Raw genomic sequence first — 19,475 nt, forward strand, 5'->3', positions numbered from 1 at the left:
TAAATTACAATTCTTCAACAAGAATTTATTAAATGCAAAACATTATCGTCGTATCTCAATGAAAGGTTGAAAAAAAAGATATATGAACATCGGTAAGTATTAAACAACGAAGCAATGTTTTAGATTAGATTCGCGTAGAAAAGATTAATGTTGAAATCTCTAGAAGTCTCAAAATAAAATTTCATCTCGTTGAACGCAACCAGAGCGGCCACAGAAATGGTCACTTTTCAACGTCATTATTTCGCCTTTCGCTCGAAGACAAAGAAAAAAGTAAAATGATCTGGACGACGCGATCGGGAGATTATAGTCGTTTATATCTACAATAATAATATGTATAAATATAAATATAAATATTTATATTTATATATTCATATTTATATATATATATATATATATATGTTACCGATTAACATTCAGAGAAAAATATAATTCCTATCTATATGTCGCGTTACGCTATAGATATTTATACACTATTCAATCTTAGCTTACACACCGCCTGTTCTCCGTTTTACAATAGATCTTGTTACTAGAGATTTCGAGGACGTGAAATTACTTTATCGTAAATGCGCTCGTGTGTATTAATAAATTAGGACAGAATAAATCTCGCCTCTCTGCACGAGCCCCATAGATACGCAAGCTGTTCCGTAAAAGATTAGTAGTAGAAATGCAATTGATTCTTGAATTTCTCTTTGTTAATTTTTCCTGGATGATGCTACTTTTGCGCCGTAAACTCTTATCTCGCATGCGAGATTTATTTATTATTATTTAACGTTTGGAATTATAGTCGTCGTAAGTTTCAAATGATTATTAAATCTCAAAGCTCTGTCGCTTTGGTAAATTCAACAGCTACTTTAGCTAACATTTGAATATGACGCTCGATTGCGTCGAGATACTCAACCGAATTCGAGAATTCGAAAATTTCGATCAATTAGGATCTTCGTTAAAGAGCCAGACTCGTAATCTTTTCCAAATTTATTCGAGAATATACCGCTGCTACGGATTACTACATTTTTACAACGTATACAAATTAATGATAATACTGATATAGGCATCTTCTGAAAGACTTTGCTGGCGTGTACGATCGCAGCCGGCGCAAAATATCTTTGGTTAATTCCCGCTAATTATAATATATTAACATAAAAAGAGGCAATATTCATTGACTAGATCAATACTCAAGTTGACCTAAGTAAGATACGTGAAATAATATTAACAAAGGTTTAATTAATGAATTAATAATGGATCAATAAATCAAACGACAGCATTCGCACCTGTCATCGTGACTGACAGACGTGTCTTCTTCTCTTCGGTTTTAGAGATTTAGCTACATCGGTTTAATTATTTGGAGGAGACGTTTCGTTAACAATTACCGTTTCTCTAAGGACTGCTACATTATTGTGAATCTGAAACATAAATCAGGCGACGACGTTTATGTACGATCTCTTCCGTGAATATCTAATAGAAAGACTCTCTAATCTGACAATAGCGTAATTATAAAGTCTCCATTCTCTTTTCTCTCGCTAATCGTCAAAACAAATTTGTTAACTTGTAAGATTGGACGATATGAGAAGTCATCATCACAATTGCGTTATTTCTATAATCCGTATTTGTCACTTAAAGTCAATTGATGTTTGTACATTTACATGTTAAACATTGAACAAATATAATTAATTATTTATATCATGAGGGTAACATATATGATATAACATCATGACATTGATATAAAATTATATGCCATTATAAATAAATTATTTTAACCAATGTACGTAGTGCGCATTTTCGAAATTAACATTCTCATACTTTTTTATTTTTTCTCTCCGATAAAAAATAAAAGATAAACATATACTTAAATAATTGAAATATTAAAATATAAAACTGAGGAAGCATGTATGCATTCAAAATCAGGTTTCAATCAAATCATACGCAAACAATCAGACTTCCCAAGTCTGATGGTTTGCGTACGAACTGGTTAGTACGCAGAATTTTATCGATATTGCGTGCAATCGCGCGTGTGTGCACAATAGGAAACAACTTTTCGATGACAATATAAGCGCAGGGAAACTTTTAAAGCGGACTCTTGCGTCACTATTGTCCCGTAGTTGCCGGCAAGATAATCCGCAGCTTTGTTCTAAATGTCACTTGGCACCCATACTGTAGGAAAAATGTTTTTGCAGCATCAATGGCGCGGAATAATTCGCAAACGGGCGGATCGTAAGTGTTAATGCTAATATGCAGAATGCAGGAGAAGTACGGAATTAAAAAGCACGAATAAACTGTTGTAGCCAAGAGCCAAGAGCCAAGAGCAGCAGCGAAGAAGAAGATACCGATATATATCGTAGAATTATGAGTACATTTAAATGTCTAGCTTTTGTATGTGTGTGCGTGTGTGCGTGCAAGACAAAGATAAAAGAAAACAGGATACTCGCGATACGTGAAGATTTCCGTGAACAATGCATCATGTATTTCTCATGACGAAATTGCGGAAAACACTTCAGGGAAACATTTCTGGACTAAGATGGAATAACGACACAATTTGCTTTTCCTCTCTCTCTCTTTCTCTCTCTCTCTCTCTCTCTCTCTCTCTCGCTCTTTCTTTGCATCGTGCTGATTCACTTTACATGACAAACACTCGAGAAGCACAATTAATCAATTATTGGACGACACGTACGACGATTAAGACAAACGAAGAAGCGTGGTGAGAGTCGCGACGAATGAATGGTCTGATTACTGATAATCGATTGATTGATGCCAGTGTATATCAGTTAATCGAATTACCTAATGCTGCAGACGAGTCTCCATCCACCACGCCGGTCCTTCCGGTGTTATCGAGTACGCTTATGAACGGGCTGCGGTCCTCGTACGGGGCTGGCGCCCACTTTTTGCCTCTCACCCCCACAAACATCCCCCGTAACTCCCATCGTGGATTTTTCTTACCGCGCATCTCAAAATACCGGAAGGGCGATCGCTTTTCGACTTGGCACAAGGCAAGAGCGTTTCTTCTATCGCCCGTTCCTGCGATAGGGGGGAAACACAACGTGGGACCAGTGTGACCAGTTTCGAGTTCTCGAGATTTAGCGCACCGATTCCGCGGGGCGGCAAACAAAACAGGAAAACAAAAATCACCCGCCCTTGCAACATCGACGATTATATACTTTCGGGCTCGACCGTACAATGAACAATAAGACAAACAACCGGCAAGCCTTCGCGCCGCGTGGAGTCTCATTGATGGAGGATCGATTATCGCCATTATGAGGGGTATTCGGGAAGCAACGAGCTATTTCACAAAATATCCTGGAGTGGTAAAAACGAGAGAAAATATTTCTCATCCAGTTATGGGAGAATTAATTGAACAGCGCGGTTAATTAATAGAATGCTCATAACCGACTTTGTTTGTTCGGCGATGTTTGTAGTACAATTTGCAATATATGGAAATATCGTTTATTTATTTATTTATTTATATTTATATTTATTTATTTATATTTGACATCGATCGAATGTGGCTAGTCGGCTTCTTGAAAACCTCTCGTGCAAAAAGAGAAACTTCCGGTAGCACGCTATACAAATGGAACTTTCTAATAATTAAGTGTCAGAAAAACTATAAAATTAGTATTGGCGCCTGCCACCCAACGAACTTCAGAGGTTTCTCTTTTTGCTGTCGACAATTACGAGATCACAAATGAATCAAGATCGATTACCTTGATATTCGATCGATGATCGGGTTTCGAAATCCGCGTCGGTCCCAAACCTTTGTGCCATGTTCCTTTTGCCTCTCATGCCTTGGAAACCCATAGGTGCTCTTTTGTCAGAGTCTTTCTTGCCCCTCATCCCTTGGAATCCCATCGGTGCCCTCTTGTCAAAATCCATGGGGTCCATATAATAATCTATGTAGTTTTCATAGCCGTCCTTTTTACCTCGTGTGCCCTGAAAGTCATTAACTGCATCAATAAGTCATGAAGTGGAGACTTAATACAATTCCCATTTCTCTTTTCACTTGCTTTCGAAAAATCTCTCAGTCATGTAGCCACTCCAGAACTGATCGAGCGACTCACCTGGAAACCCATGATGGCTCGTTTCTCGAGTTCCTCTATTTCGTCGAGCAACGTTTTCTTGCCTCTCATCCCCTGGAATCCCATGGGAGCCCTCTTCTCCCACTCTGTCGGAATTTCGTCCTTCTTGCCGCGCATACCTTGAAATCCCATCGCGAGAAGTCTCTTCTCGTAACCTTGCGGATACTCAAAAATGTACGTCTTCTTCCCTCTCGTACCTTGGAAGCCCATCGCAGCTCTCTTTTCAATTTCGCCCAACACCTGTTTGCGCAATTTGACTATTTTCAGTGAAACGTAGCGTGATACGAAAATCGAATGGAAATGACGCTCTTCTGAGTTTTAAGCAAATTGAAATTGGTTAATTTAATGAAGATTCGATTATTTAAAACGGCCGAGAGGACTCGCGCGATATAATAATATGGAACATAAACTCGTTCCGTATATTCATTTTCCACACCATCTCATATAGAAGAATATAAAATCTCGTATGCAAACGATCATATCGAACCTCGCATGAAAGAACCTCGTTCGAGGGGAATCTTACGAGTTACGAATGCGTGGTCAGCGTCCGAAATCTGTTTCCGAGAAATGGAATTTAACATCATTTAATTTAACATCGTTTCACGCGGGCTCACCTCCTCCAAAGATTTCTTTCCTCTCATTCCTTGAAACCCCATAGGTGCTCTCTTGTAATATTCCTCCTCCAGCAGAGTCTTCTTCCCTCTCATACCCTGGAAACCCATCGGCGCCCTCTTCTCGTAGTCGTCGCGGAAGTACGCGTCTTCGAAATCGGGCAGCAGGTAATCCTTCTTCCCCCGCATACCCTGGAACCCCATCGGCGCCCGTTTCTCAAACTCCTCGTGCAACAGATTATCCTCGATTTCGGGCGCGCTCGCATCCTTCTTATGCATATCCTGTCAATATAAATCATCATCAAAGATTATTTCCCTCCTTCACAAGATACTCGAAACAGGAATCAGGGAAATATGATTACATTCGTTTGGAAAATCAAGCATAACTACGTATAAAAATAATTTCCAATTTTCATTGAAATCACACAATTAAAGCGAACGCTCCGCTTAATGAAACGATTAAAAGTTCGCTTGCAGAAACTAGTAACAATTTTCAGTTACAACGACCGCAGAAAAAAAATTCTAATAAAACTTTTTAATTTCGGACATTTTATTTTAATTTATGATAAACATAGGTATTTCCGGACAATATTATTGACTTGAATAAATATTCAAATTTCCAAGAAATATAATATATTATACTAAAGATGTGATGTAACACAAGTTATATATAATAAAAAAGAAAAAAAGAAAAATATAATTATATTATAACGTTCTCTCCGTTCGCCAATTTCGACACGTGTGCCCGCTTACCTGAAAGTCCATCAGCGTTCTCTTGGAAAGTTCGTTATCGTGTTCCGAAGACGTGAGGATGAGAGGATCCTTCTTCCCGCGCATCCCCTGGAACCCCATAGGCGCCCGTTTGACGGACGCGACATCACCGGATTCCTCTGCGAACGATGAACTAGTCCAGATCGCGAGAAAGAGAATCGAGCTGATAATCATTCTGAAACACAGAGATAAATGATCGATATCTGGAGAAAGGTATTCAATGCTGATACGTCCAATGGAGATGATTATCCGCCTTCGACGCACGTCCCCCAATCGCTTGAACGTGGACGTCCATCAAACTTTCGTATGATAGCATGATAGATATTCAATCTATTGTTACTCTGGTCTCATTTACACGAAAGTCAAGCTGCATCACGTTGAACTAATTTATCGACGTGTTACGTAACCACATTTGATTGTTCACCTAGCCCAGACTACCGATCGGTCGGGTATAGCCGTCAAGTACTCAAATGATGCCAATTCCAATCACACGCCTGCTCCTCGTTAGAGAGAGTACAAGCATGCGAAGACATAAATGGATAGAGCGAGACATATGTACAGGTGCATTAAAAGTAAAGAATTCTCTTAAAAACATGCAGATTTTGCTGGTGGAGCACGTTGTTTTAATCAATATTTCTCAACGAAGATTTAAGCAAGCATCGTTTTCTGTATCGTCCGACTCGCTAATTGAATTTTGTCGATAATATAATAATATCTCCTAGTACATTTTGTTTATTAATTTATTAATTTCAGAGGAAAAGAGGAACCGGTTCCGATGTATCTTGCGTTAGTTCATTTAGCGTGAGCGCGATACGCATGCAAATCAATTCTTGTGCTTGCACAAGATAGCAGACGCGAGGAGTTTGGAGCACGCTTAATGCGTGATATATTGCATTACGCGTGCGAATTTATCGTCGAAGAAAGTCGTATCGCACTGACAATGAGATAATATTCGCGTTGTACGCGAGGTAGAACATGTAAAGAGAGCAGTCGCGGAAAATTCGAGAGGACGGAAAAGCGCCTTTCCAAGAAGAAAATCCGCAAGTTACATTAAAAAAAAGGAGACGCTGCATAGACGACCGTGATATTAAAAGAAGTGGCAAATTGAGACTGGCGCGAGAAAAACGGTCGGTTACACGAAGAAGAAACGCTGTTATTGAAGAGAAGCGAATAGGCGTATTTAAACTCGAAAAGCTAAAAATTGCGCGACGATAGCGAACATGAATAAATATAGCGATATATAAAACGATAAATAAAAAATATATAAATAGCGATAGCGCGATGAATAAAAACGGCGTAATCTCTTTTTCGCCATGCTGCTCGATTATTCAATTTTACAGCGGTTTAAAAGTGCCGGTACCCTTCAAAGCAGAGGCTATAATTAGCGAACGGTAGGATGGGACAGAGGCTTGCTTTTCTCAAAGCGTCCCAGCGGCAGCAAGAACAAAGAATATCTATACATGGTCCATCCACGAAAAATAAGAAACGTTCTGGCTGAATAATCGAAAGCACGAGCTCGAAGCTCGTGCAATAAAATAGCTGCACGGATCACTTATTGACGTTCTTTGGAGGGTTCACGCGTAAACAACAGCACATTATTACGCACATTAACGATTATTTGTTACATTGCATATTATATCTTGACATTATAGTCGACATGGGAGCATTTATTCATGTAATACTATTTTTCTACGTAGATATATAAACAAGATTCAGAGAGAGATAAGCTATTTATCGATGTAAGACACAGTACTACGTGTCTACTTGCATAAAATATCGTTAAAGCCATCGGCTGGAAGAGTGACGTTTTTTATTATTCTTTGCTCTTATAGTCTATTAATATTATTCGCCGCCGTATTGTTAGGCGGTGATCGATTTCAGTTTAATGCATTCCTATTCAGCGCGATTCGATATCGTGCGTAGGCGTTAGCATGTTGCATATACAACATGAATGTGTAAATAAATTAGGTAACGTCTAGCACGTTAAATCTTCATCAACGTTAAGAATTAATGTAAACATAAACATTTCCAGAGAAAAATAACTATGCATTCTGTTAAGTATGGCGAACAATAATATTATTCAATTCAGTCCAGACCTTCAGCTATTATCTTTGATAGAATATAAAAATTTAATCAATTATATTAATTTATTATAAATATATAAGCACAATTTAATAGGAATTCTATAACTTGCAATATTTGAGATATTAACTAATAATTTCAGATTATCTAACATAGAGAAAACATTTAGTGTACACATCGTCAAGTTACCATAACTGGACATAAGTTTCCGTATACGCGTAAGTTTCGGCAGAAACTTTATCATCTTAAGCACACCACAGTTTGTCCCGGCGAATTAATTAATTCAACGCAAATATAGGCAAATTGACGCACCGCTAGAAACGTTATCGATATGTAGAAACGATGTGCACAAACTTAACCGGAACCGGTTATTCCGGCTATTATGCAATGTGTTCATAATATATCTGCAGCATGTTTATTAATCGTATTAATCAATGAAAACTGATATTTAACCAATATATGAACCATTACAATTACATTATATTTTGCTCTAACAGCCGACAGATTTGCCAGCGTTTGAAATTTTAGCGATAACAGAACACTTTGAACATCAATCCATAATGCTTATGAAAAAATAAGAGAAAAATAGAAACGAGAGATCCATTCATCGCGTCCACGGATTTCGATCATCACGAGATCACATCTCGTGGAATCGCCGAGTGTCGGGCATAAAAAAGAGGCCCCGGCAACGTCGAACGTATTAATGCGCGCACCGTTGTAAACTGTCGAGGTCGGCCTCTTCGTCGCGCACAGTAAACGGAGCGAGAATTCTCGCTCGGTGACGAGAAACGTGCCGGCGTCGGCTGAAGGAGATGAGAAAAGGAGCACCGTGATAAGGGGGTTGGTCAAGGGTTGGAGGGTGGCGAATACGCGAGGAACTGTAGCGACCGATGGAGAGAGCTGGCTGGTGAGCTGTTCCTCCAGCGCCGGCCAGTCGGTCACTCGTATAATCGTTCTAAGCAAGCTTGTTCTACATGACGCTACCCTTAAAGTCGACGATCGACTGGCCGCAGTTCTCGTGAGGGTATGTTGGACGCGCGATGCGTCGAAACTTCCTTTGAAGACTTCCAACAAGAGTGATTTTGCGAATAACGTTACACGTAATTTAGAGAGCAGATTAATTGATTATTCTTAGGTTGAATGGGGTGTTACGTAAATAAGAAAATGCGACAAGCTCGTGAGCGGTGGCTTTGAAGGGAATAAGGCTGAAGGGGTTTCTACAAAATGAACGAGGATGAACGGATGTATACTTTGAGGCCTTATTGACCTTTAAACCGCCTCGAACGTTGACGTTTGTATCATGTTCAGCGAAAAGGCTTGGTGTAACATCGATTAGTATGTCATCTACGTGGTCTATACATAGGAACGAGGGCGCTTACTTGAACGATGAACTTCCATGAAAAAAGGCAGAAATCGATGGAGGTGCTGAGATGATTCTAGACAATGCTCGAGGAAAAATATCGCTACGAGAGAAAATCACTCGGGAGGAGGAGAGCCTTCATTGTCTGCGGGAGTGTATTTACTTCTTCAGAGTGGGAGTGTGGCGCAGGACATAATGCAGAATAGTCACAATGCATGCTGAGACTCATCTACGAATCCGCGTCGCAAATTACTGTTCTGTTTTTGTCACTAATTTTTGTAACAGCTTGATTTATACAAATTTATACAAAAAATTACGAATATAAAACCCAAATTTAGTAACAAGAACAGGATAAACGCGTCCTTTTGTTTCTTTAGTTTCAAAACTATTTTTAAACACTTTAAAATATCGTAAAAATATAGTGAAACTATGATACTGTTGTTAAATCAGTATCTTTTTTATAACAGAAAGGAACTTTTACCCCTTCACCTACGCACATGGATACGGCTACTTCGATTATTGTAAAGATGGAAGAAGAAAATTATTTTAGGCTACAGCAAACATATTTTTTATCAAATAACTATTTCAGATATTTCTTAATAACGTCATTTATTGACTTGTGTTACATCACATCTTTAATAGTATAATATATTATATTTCTTGAAAATTTGAATATTTATTCAAGTCAATAATATTATCCGGAAATACCTATGTTTGTCATAAATTGAAATAAAATGTCCGAAATTAAAAAGTATTGACAAGTTTCTTGATTGATAATCTTCCCATGATCGTTCTGATATTTATAAGATATTCAATACTAACTATCTCTTCTGCTTCGGGGAATTCCAATTTTCATTGAAATCACACAATTAAAGCGAACTCTCCGCTTAATGAAACAATTAAAAGCTCGCTTGTAGAAACTGATAACGATTCTCAGTTACAACGGCCGCAGAAAAATCTAATAACTCTGATCGAATATCATGCAAAAACGGAAGAACTGGCCGCACAAAGCACGCTGAAATTACGTCGTTAAAAAGCGGTGTATTATTTCGAGCGATCTCGTCGCTTTATTTGGATTCTAATTAATGATGTGTCTGTAAAGGAGAAAAATTCAATTTTGTGTTTCCCGATGAGGCCTCTAAATACATCCACCAGCGATTTCCATATCGCTTAATCGCTTCGGCTTCGCTTTGCTACCATAATTATCGGGGGCGTTTTGACTGTCGCTAACTTTATTATCCAAACGTTACACAAGTTTTGCAGGATGTCGAGCCATCGAACAAACACGAAGCGCAGGAAGCGAAATCTTTCGACGTACTCGCGCGTCCTTGTGTCGAACGAACACTAATTCGAACGAATAATTCAAGAGAAATTGTGCGTAGTTGCGGATTACCGTCGAATACAGATGAGTATTTGACATGCACGAGAATCAAATCGGATTAAATTATTATACAGCGAATATGACGGAACGTTTTCTTGGCGCACTTTGGAGCGCGCCAAGAACAACTTAGCGAGGTACGCTATCGCGAATGTACCGTTCGTCGCGACTTTAGTTTTAGAAATCCCAAGAAAAGGCATTATGAAGGTATTTTTTGAGACATTATGTTTCAGAAATATTATCGAAGCGATCATTTCATAACTCAGTTACGTGATGTAACGTAACCAATGCGCTGTGCGCCATGTAAGTTTAAGAGACTGTAATCTGGCGACAAAGTGTCAGGAAAGTTCATCGAACTTACTTGCAACGTCTTCCGAAAAATAAAGAGAAAGAGAAAGAGAAAGAGAGTGACGTAGAGCAGATACCCTTTTTTTGAGAGAGAGAGAGAGAGAGATGCATGTAATATATTCCTGCAAGAACAAAGCTGTCCTATGGACAATTCATCCATTCTTGGGACATGTGATTCGACCGCTGTAATAGTAAGAAACTTGTTGAATAGTTTCATCATATATCTCAAGCAACTTCGAACGTGATAGCACAAATTGGACACAAATGCCGTATAGACGTCAGCGTGAGTTCGGCTGCTTTCTGCACTCGATTCATATCGCTATCATTACTAATATCTATTATTACTAATATCATTTATTTATCGCTACTGTGCGATGCAGTTCTTAAAATTCTCCATCAATATCAAGCTCTCAGTATTCATCATTCGATTTACACAATCGGTTAAACTGAAAAGTCTCTAAAGGGATTATATCGTTTATCACCTCACACTCGATATGAATTACTGTTAAAAGTAAATCACAGTACATTGATTGAATAATGTTGTAAATTGCGCGGGGCTCCCTATAGCGCATCGCTCGTAAAACCATAATGAGTGCATAATAATGTCCAATGTGCTGCTCGAACGTAAAATAATAAAGCTGCACTCATCGACGACGGCTTTAATCGTGTTTCTACGTACGAAACGAACTGATCAACGGATTCGCGTTTATCGTCAATTCCACTAATGTGAATCGCGTTTAGCACGCAGCTTAGCGCGAAAGGAACTTTCAAAAATATCCCAGAACGTTATATTGTAGTAATAAATAATACAATTGATATACAATTGACGAAAATTTTCGTTTTTGTTGTGTGCGAGGATTTTCAACACCATGCATTACTTTGCATAAAGTTACTTAAATTTCAGATCAAATCGCGAGATATCCCAAGATCCAGCGCGCAGCTGCTCGAATATAATCCAATTTTCATTCATGAGTACGAACGAAATACTTCGCACAAACGTTACCGCGGTGCAAACACAAGTAGCATGCGTAAGATGACGTAAACGAATAATTAATCAAACGTTGAGCAAACGCATGAACAAAGCCTCGCGTTGGCGGCGTTCGCCGCATCAAGACACACGCCGGAAAATGCATTCTTCTGCATCGTGCAGCCGCATCGCAAGATTTAAAGATCCGAGATTTTCCCGCGATTTTCCCGGGGATTATACCCGCGACAAAGAGTCGCGAATCGCTATTTATCTTGCTGGTGTCTCGCAACATGAAACACAAGCAATTACACAGCAATCGAGCAGCCGAGCGTACGCCGGATGTACACGAGTCGGTTGTGGTTTGGCGCAAAAACAGCTGGCCGGTTCCGACTCGTTTCTCGCTACTTTCGTTCTCGCACCTGCAATCAATCTTACGAGGTCTCTCCTCCGAGATCTCCGCCAACATCGCCCACGCAGTTAAGGACCGTGACCTTTGCAACCTCCAGCTGATCTGATCCATCCGTTGTGATGTGTTCGCTACGCACATCTTGCGAGACGCAGATAGTCTAATTTTATACGGCCGGATGGAAATGAGATCGATCAATTTATAGAACGCGAGAGGGTGAGGGTAAATTATCCTCCCCCAGTCGGAGAGATTGCAATGCGCGCGAACGTTATTGCCGAAAGTTTGCCGCTCTTGCTACTTTTCTGGCATATTTATTAAAATGTTTGACTCCCTCTGTGTGTGTATGTGTGTGTAAAACACGAGCGTCCCTCGTCTCGCAATATTCAAAATGGATATCGAGGAGTTAATGGAGTATTCCTTTATGAACAAACTTGCCTTATTGAACAAACTGAATTATACGATCGCGAGATGTTTCTGCGATAATGTATGTATATTTTTGCGATATACACGCATATATATCATGATCAACTGAACTTTCCGAGCCGAAATGTGCATCGTCATGGAAGATTACGAGTAGATTAGCGCACACATTAGCGGATATTATCGAATTATGCAGTGAACTAACGCCATGGTCAACACTAATTCTGTAAAAGGTCCCGTTGTTAATATAGCGTTAGCGTGAAGCGACTAGACTTGCGTATTACGTGCAACACATGTGCACGTTGACACATACATACGTTTAATCATATATAATGGCTGTGCGGAATTGTTTTCAGAAAACCGTATGGCGTATACAATTACATTAGATATGCGACATATTAAATTAGAACATTACGCGTTACAACGCTCGCCCTGTCGGGAGCGGCCATTGTAAAAGCGGGCAATAATATAATGACTTATTAATAGCCGTGGCTAATACCAGTGTTAACCTTTAGTATTCTAATGGGGGATTATAAATGACATCGAGCGGTAAATTCTCGAGAATCATCGAGAGGATCCGCTCGAGATATAGATCTAACATGTATGTGTATTATACAACGAAACATTTGGTACGTTTGTTTATTTGAAACTAAGATAACTTATATCACTTGTATCACTAAATACTGGCACGAAAATAATTCTGTAACAAATGACTCGTGAATGACTCATGGAACCGTCCAGCGTTTAGACGCTTACTGAAATACCCCCATTTATCACATTAAAAAAGAAATAATTTAAGAGCACTCGTTCTCGAAAAAGATAGATCACTCTTAAAATCGCTTTCGCGATTACAGAGGCGTTTGTGTGCGCAAAAACCTCCAGTGAGACCACAAGCGGATGGAGCTAGCAGGAGAACGGAAGTTAGAAATATCGCGCGCCACATCTGCAAAGGGCTCATCCATCCGGCGCTATACGCGGGAGTGAAGAAAATATCGTTTCCAGTCGGAACGAGATCGGAGAGTTTTTGATCGGAAACTCGTGTTCCCCATGATTTTGTGCAACCGCTATCGCTTGTTCTGTTTCACGATGATGAGAGATCGATTTCGAAATTCGAAGCCGGAGCGATAACGCACACGCGATAGTTCCTCGCCAATTCGCTAGTCGGAAATCGGCATCGTCGATCGGACACCATGCATGCTACGTGATAGCTGTCGAGCCCAATCTCAGGGTCATCCGTCAAAGGATTATGGTGTTGATTGAAGCTTGCAAGATTCAACTGAACAAGAGCGGGTCATTTAGCTTTATGAAGTTTTCTTGCACTATCGATATCCTGATAAATCGATAATGCATGAATTGAACGTTCAGTTTGATTTCTCGTGTCCGCTTGTTCGCGAAATTTTTCGTTCGGTATGGTTAAGTTCGTGGCTCAGACACCATTTCGTATTTTCTACAGACCGAGAAGGAGAACGTCTAGGGATTGCTCGAACTCACGTATACTCACGTAAAACTATATGTAACAACCTGATAAAATTCTGCAACTCTATGAGACAACACGCGTGGATCATCTAGCACGCATGTCAAGAATAAAAAAAGATAAAGAATAATATATTAATAATTATTTCTCTTTTTTTTAGTATCGCCAGGTTCAGTAAAACTGCCAGTTATATATCGAGAGCGTTGAGTTCACGAGCGAATTCTTGGAGTGATGATCTCAATTATAAAAGTATTAAAACGATACGGAGGAATGAAGATCTATACAAGAACAAATTAAAGGTTACTCTGTTCGCTGCAATTTGTTCGTAATTTTCTTTCCAATATATATCACTTTATCGTAACTGCAAAGCTTCGGTAACGATAACTGTAGCCTATTAAGCTGAGAATGCATCCGAAAGGCGCAAAGAATATCCAGATTCGAGTCTCTCTCAGGGTGATTCTTCGCAGGTCAAGTTTAATTAATACCCCATTCCCCGTTTAACGCACGACTGTTACTGGAGTTTCAATATCAACGTTATTTTCTATTCTCGCCGCTCTTTTTAAAAAATTTTAGCAGTAGTCTCTCGCTTTGAGCATTTCGATTTTTTTTTAAATAAATCGGCAATATTAAGGCAGCACACTCCTCATTCATATCTCGCTTGCACGCTTTTATTTGTGTCTATCTATAGCCGGAGGGATATCCAGTATACGTGACGCAAATCCGCCCCTACATGCACGACGGTGCATTTGATTCCCGCACGGGAAGCGGCAAAAGTGAGAAAACTGGGCTTTCGCCTTCGAATTTCATAGAACTTGCTAGTAATACTTCGGCGTCGTGCAAAAGGACATCAACAGGCTTAAATGTTTTAATGGCACGTGAGCAATCGATAGAAAGGCTGTCGAGAAACTCGATAAATGGAATTCCTACGGCACTACGTAGCCGCGCCGTGATTTTCACGGGAGTGACGGCGCACTTTGCGTACAACGTGAGACCTTTAAACTTTCGGATTCAATGATGCTCAGAGTGTCCCCAAAAAATGTTGAAGATAAAAGGGAAAATTCACGACATCTGTATGCGTGCTTGCCGAGAACTTATTTCGCCATAATGAAAATTAAACAAATTGGCCCGCATTTAATAATCGCGTTATTGCGTAAAGATAATCCGACAGCTGGAATAAAATTTATTGATTATCAAATATTCCTTTCAGCATCAATTAATTTGCTGCAGAATGGAGAACGATAATACAAACGAGCTTTCAACCGCGAAGTTTGCATAGAAATATTTTTATTAATACCGAAAAGGTCGCTGCTAATAAAATCCCTAATTATGAATACATTACAAAATAAAGCTTCACATTAAATTTAGGCTGCGATTGAATTAGCAAAAAATTTGCTTTAAAACTAGCCGCTTTCGTGTGTTCCTTAATTTGATTTAATCATAATGCGCTCATTTTTCATTATTGCATTATTAAGAATGTCTTCAGCCAAAATTGCAATTTGTTTAGTTACATCTGTACATAATGAAAAATGTGGTCGCCGTTTCGCGAATTGAAAACATATTATTTATATGCGCTGTGCTCTTTTATAATAACGTAACGTGCAGATTACAGCGAACGACTGTTGGAAGGACGTGCTTCGTATTCAGTGGCTGTTAATATTGCAAGGAATCGTGATAATAGTCATAATTCTCACTATGGGCACCTGGATGGGACACGACTATGACGAAGACCCGGTAGAAGACAGTCTTGTGACACTATGGCGTTCAACCATCGAGCGATTACAGGAAGCCATTATAGATATAGGAATGGAATACCGGTACCGAAATTATAATTCCAGTGAATAATGAAATAAAATTCATTTAAAAAAGAAATCAAAGTTCAAAGACTAGAAGATAATTTTTGCCTCATGGCAAACGGCAATACAATATTCTGGAACTCCTAAATCAACCATTTTCATTAATTAAAAATCAACTCTCGTGAGGATGAGTGAATAACTTAATTTGAAAAGCTAAATTTAGCTCTATTACGTTACAGACCATGTTACGACGAAGTGGATACTCAGAGGAGAAGGGCAAGCATCTTAAAGCGAAGACGTATCTTCGTAAATGCATAACAATGTGCACGCAAGAATATAAAGAGAAAACGTATATTTTATCTTTGTACAAAACTACAAACTCTTCGTGCCCATAGCTTATAATCTGTTTCAACATAAAAAATCAGAAATAATAAGATATTATTTTCGTACGTATGTGAATATAATCATGTCATATATAAATCAGATATTAAAAAGAATGCGAAGAGATTTAATATTATATCGTAAGCCGTAGTAATCTTCATGACATTTATCGAGGGCTTAAATTCGAATGATCTGTATTCCAATAATTCAATCATTTATGTTTGTTTTATATATACACGTATGTACAGACATATGTACATACAATTAAAATGACATTTACGAGGCAGTAATTTAGGTGGTTCGGATTTTTCTGCTTAATGTTCCGCATAATCGCATAATGTCCCCGCAAAGATAATAATCGAGCGATAGGTTTCGCTCGTAACAGTCCGTCGTCATCATATCATTTGAAATTCTATGTCCAGCAAATTGATGAAGTGCCGTCAAAGGGATTTTTCCAATGCTGCTGAAAGAGTGTGCTCGCGATTAAACAACAGATATTAAAACTTCGCGATTACTACGAGCGCAATTGCAGCGTAAAGCGTCAAACAATAAAATAATAGCCATGATCAGTCATACAGAATAGTCTCCCATTACGCGAAGCTTTTCAATCGCGTTTTCCGCGTTTCTCAGCAACCTTGTTCAATTACAACACTGTATCAGCCATTTAAAACACATAAAAAAAATACAATTAACCGCACGCGCTGTTCGTTTCGTATTTAAAATTATACATTTTCAGAGTCGGGAATTTCTCCAATTAGGAAATGCCAAGAAGACGCGCGGCCTGTTCCAATTAACGATACGCTCGTATTTAACGTTCGCGTACTTTTAATCAGAAAACTAATGCAGACACACATCGATCGCACGATACAAGGTAATTAACAATTTTGTTTACTCGACGGCAAATGTAAACCTACAAACTTACTTTTCCCTTAACTGCCCGAGTTGCAATTGCAAATTTATTGACGCTACGTCATAATTATTGCACACGTATGTGTTCGAAAGCATAATATAATATCACCATTCCTGCGCATACTTTGATAATGTCGTCACCCATGCTTTCTCTCGCGTAGCATACAGTTGCAGCTGATCGTTATTAATCGTTAAACAGTTTACAAAATTGCCGAAATCTCGACTGCGGCGAGGATACACTTGAAGACGCACGCGATCAGTTGAAATTTGGAATCTTCTTTGTTTTTCGTTTCACAACTTTCCTCACGCGTCATGTATATAAATCAGATGGAGATCCGAGTATCTTTTTATATGAACAATCAGATCGATCTCCAATTACATTAAAATAAGGATTAATTATCCATTAAATTAAATAGAAATTAATTCTAGCGACGAGGCGTGAAAATATCATTACGATTCTCTACGTTTGTTAGACAGAATTCGTTACAAAGAATTAATTAATTCACAAAAGCTATTAATAAAAACTACATGGAAGATAAAATATCATAATGATGTTCCGGACGTTAATAGAAATTAGTGCGATATTTGTGACGCGATGAGGGAGTGCAATTAATGCAATTTATACTTATTTTTCTTATATTATACTTATTTATCAAAAATTATTCCATAAGAAACTAATAGAAACTAATACATAGACACACCAAAAGCTATAAAGGAAAAAAAAGTTATTAAAAGTAACCACAGCATTATTAAAACAACTGGCGCGTTTATTTATAATTTATTACTTATTAATTTTTTTATTTATTAATTATGCGAATAAAAATTGCCATGCAGCGCTTTGGTCGTTTTGTTGAAGTGCTTGGCAAAAGTGCAACGTTTTCAACGTTTCTTCATCAGCGCTCTGTCTTGATGAAAGACATTTTTATGGCTCCGACAAAGATTGCGTCACGTAATTGGCATCCATATTAATCTGTAGCTCCCTTCTCTTACAATTATTCGAACTCGGAAAGTGTCTCTATTATCCGATTCTCCGACTATACTCAGATTACAGAACAAATTGAATTGCTGTGCCAAACTTTCTCTCATCTTTGAATTTGTAAAGTATTACGCAAACAAGAACATATATTTTTTATAACAAGTCTTTGCTGGTAAAATAATGAAAAATACTGACATTCCTGGACGTGATTAGATTTTAAAGTTAGATACACATAATTCGAGACTTTTAATATTATAACAATTTAATTAAAAAAGAGAAATTATTGGGATATTAGTTTTGCTGCCTCTTTTGTAACGTTCCTATTATTTTTTCATTCGTTCAGTCATAAAAGTCAGATATATAATTAATTAAAAAATGTAAATTTATCAACGAGAATATCATAGAATATTCGTGTGATTTTCATATCGCGTGTTTCACGGAGACCGCTATGATTTAAATTTCACGTTTACATTTAGGTCAGATTCCTGATCTGTTATTATGCATATTGCCCTAAGTGCCTTGCACCAAGTAGCACTTCTCGAAACTGTATGAATCATTTAGATCACATGAATTTATGTCAAACGCAAAATGTCGCGGCAAACGTCGATTCTATCTCTGTGACCACGTTCACGACTAACCCGCGCGCTACCGTAGATGTCAAAGGTATCGAAGGGCTCCTAATCCTAATCTGTCTAACCCTATGCAGTAGCGACCTTCTGAGTGCTGTCGACATCAACACTGACATGTCGACAGGCAAGATCCACCCTAGCACCTTTATCAAGTTTCAAGATTGTGCTATTCACGAAGGTATCGTGAGCCGAAGAAACATGATGCTTTGCTCGCTGCATTGTTCGAGAAATCTGTAAACACACGTATACATATAACTCTATCATGATTACATCCTGACTCGCGCACGAGTGAATCTGCCTCATCAAAGTGTTGCACATGATGCCGAGAAATGATGGGAAACTGGATAGCAAGAAGGATCGAGAGGACATTCGGTGGTTCGAAAATTATGAGAAACTTGGCAAGACCGGCGAGAGCCTGAAGAACAAAGACATATTGAACTACATTAAGGACATCGAGCGAAATTGTCGCCTCGAGGTGAGTAGCGGCGACGAGGATTATGCCGGCACAAAAAGGTCCAGTAACTGCAGCGTAAGGTTTCCAGATGCGCGATTTAGATCATCCAAGGGGGTCAAATCCCGAATAACGTCCAGGAGAAATAAGAGCACAGGCTCTTCGGCGCGGAAGGTAAAACGGTCCTCCGGTCGTAATACGATGGACGCTCGCGGTTATAGCCGTTCGTCGCGAAACTCCCGTTTCCGCGACAATCCCGACCTCGCAATCCCAGGAAACCCTAAAGAGAAGGTAAACGCTCCAGCTGAATCCACGCTTCGATATCCAAGATCGTCGAATAAACGAGGTTCGTACAATTGTCGCGAGTCTTCGCCGCGATTCTACGGATGGTACTCCAGAAAGGACCGCGGAACGCGTCCGGCAACGACCGAGACAACCAGCCTCGAGATCATCAC

General features: G+C 39.0%; 1 protein-coding gene across 2 annotated transcripts in view; it reads right to left on the reverse strand.

Annotated features, from left to right (window-relative positions):
* Positions 1 to 957: 957 nt before the first annotated feature.
* The window catches only part of LOC105285279 (tachykinins), a 56,326-nt gene continuing 37,808 nt past the window's right edge, over positions 958 to 19,475 (reverse strand). The window contains exons 2-7 of one of the 2 annotated variants that reach the window (XM_011349397.3): positions 5,429 to 5,621; positions 4,679 to 4,957; positions 4,047 to 4,304; positions 3,693 to 3,918; positions 2,773 to 3,009; positions 958 to 1,400 (exon numbers count right to left, since the gene is read on the reverse strand). In XM_011349397.3, coding sequence (XP_011347699.1) covers positions 1,390 to 1,400; positions 2,773 to 3,009; positions 3,693 to 3,918; positions 4,047 to 4,304; positions 4,679 to 4,957; positions 5,429 to 5,620 — 1,203 coding nt within the window. In that variant the 5' untranslated portion in view covers position 5,621 and the 3' untranslated portion in view covers positions 958 to 1,389. The remainder of the gene's footprint in view (positions 1,401 to 2,772; positions 3,010 to 3,692; positions 3,919 to 4,046; positions 4,305 to 4,678; positions 4,958 to 5,428; positions 5,622 to 19,475) is intronic. The other variant, XM_011349398.3, reaches the window with a different exon arrangement.

Source organism: Ooceraea biroi, chromosome 2 (assembly GCF_003672135.1).
Source record: "Ooceraea biroi isolate clonal line C1 chromosome 2, Obir_v5.4, whole genome shotgun sequence".
Classification (NCBI taxonomy): Eukaryota; Metazoa; Arthropoda; class Insecta; order Hymenoptera; family Formicidae; genus Ooceraea; species Ooceraea biroi.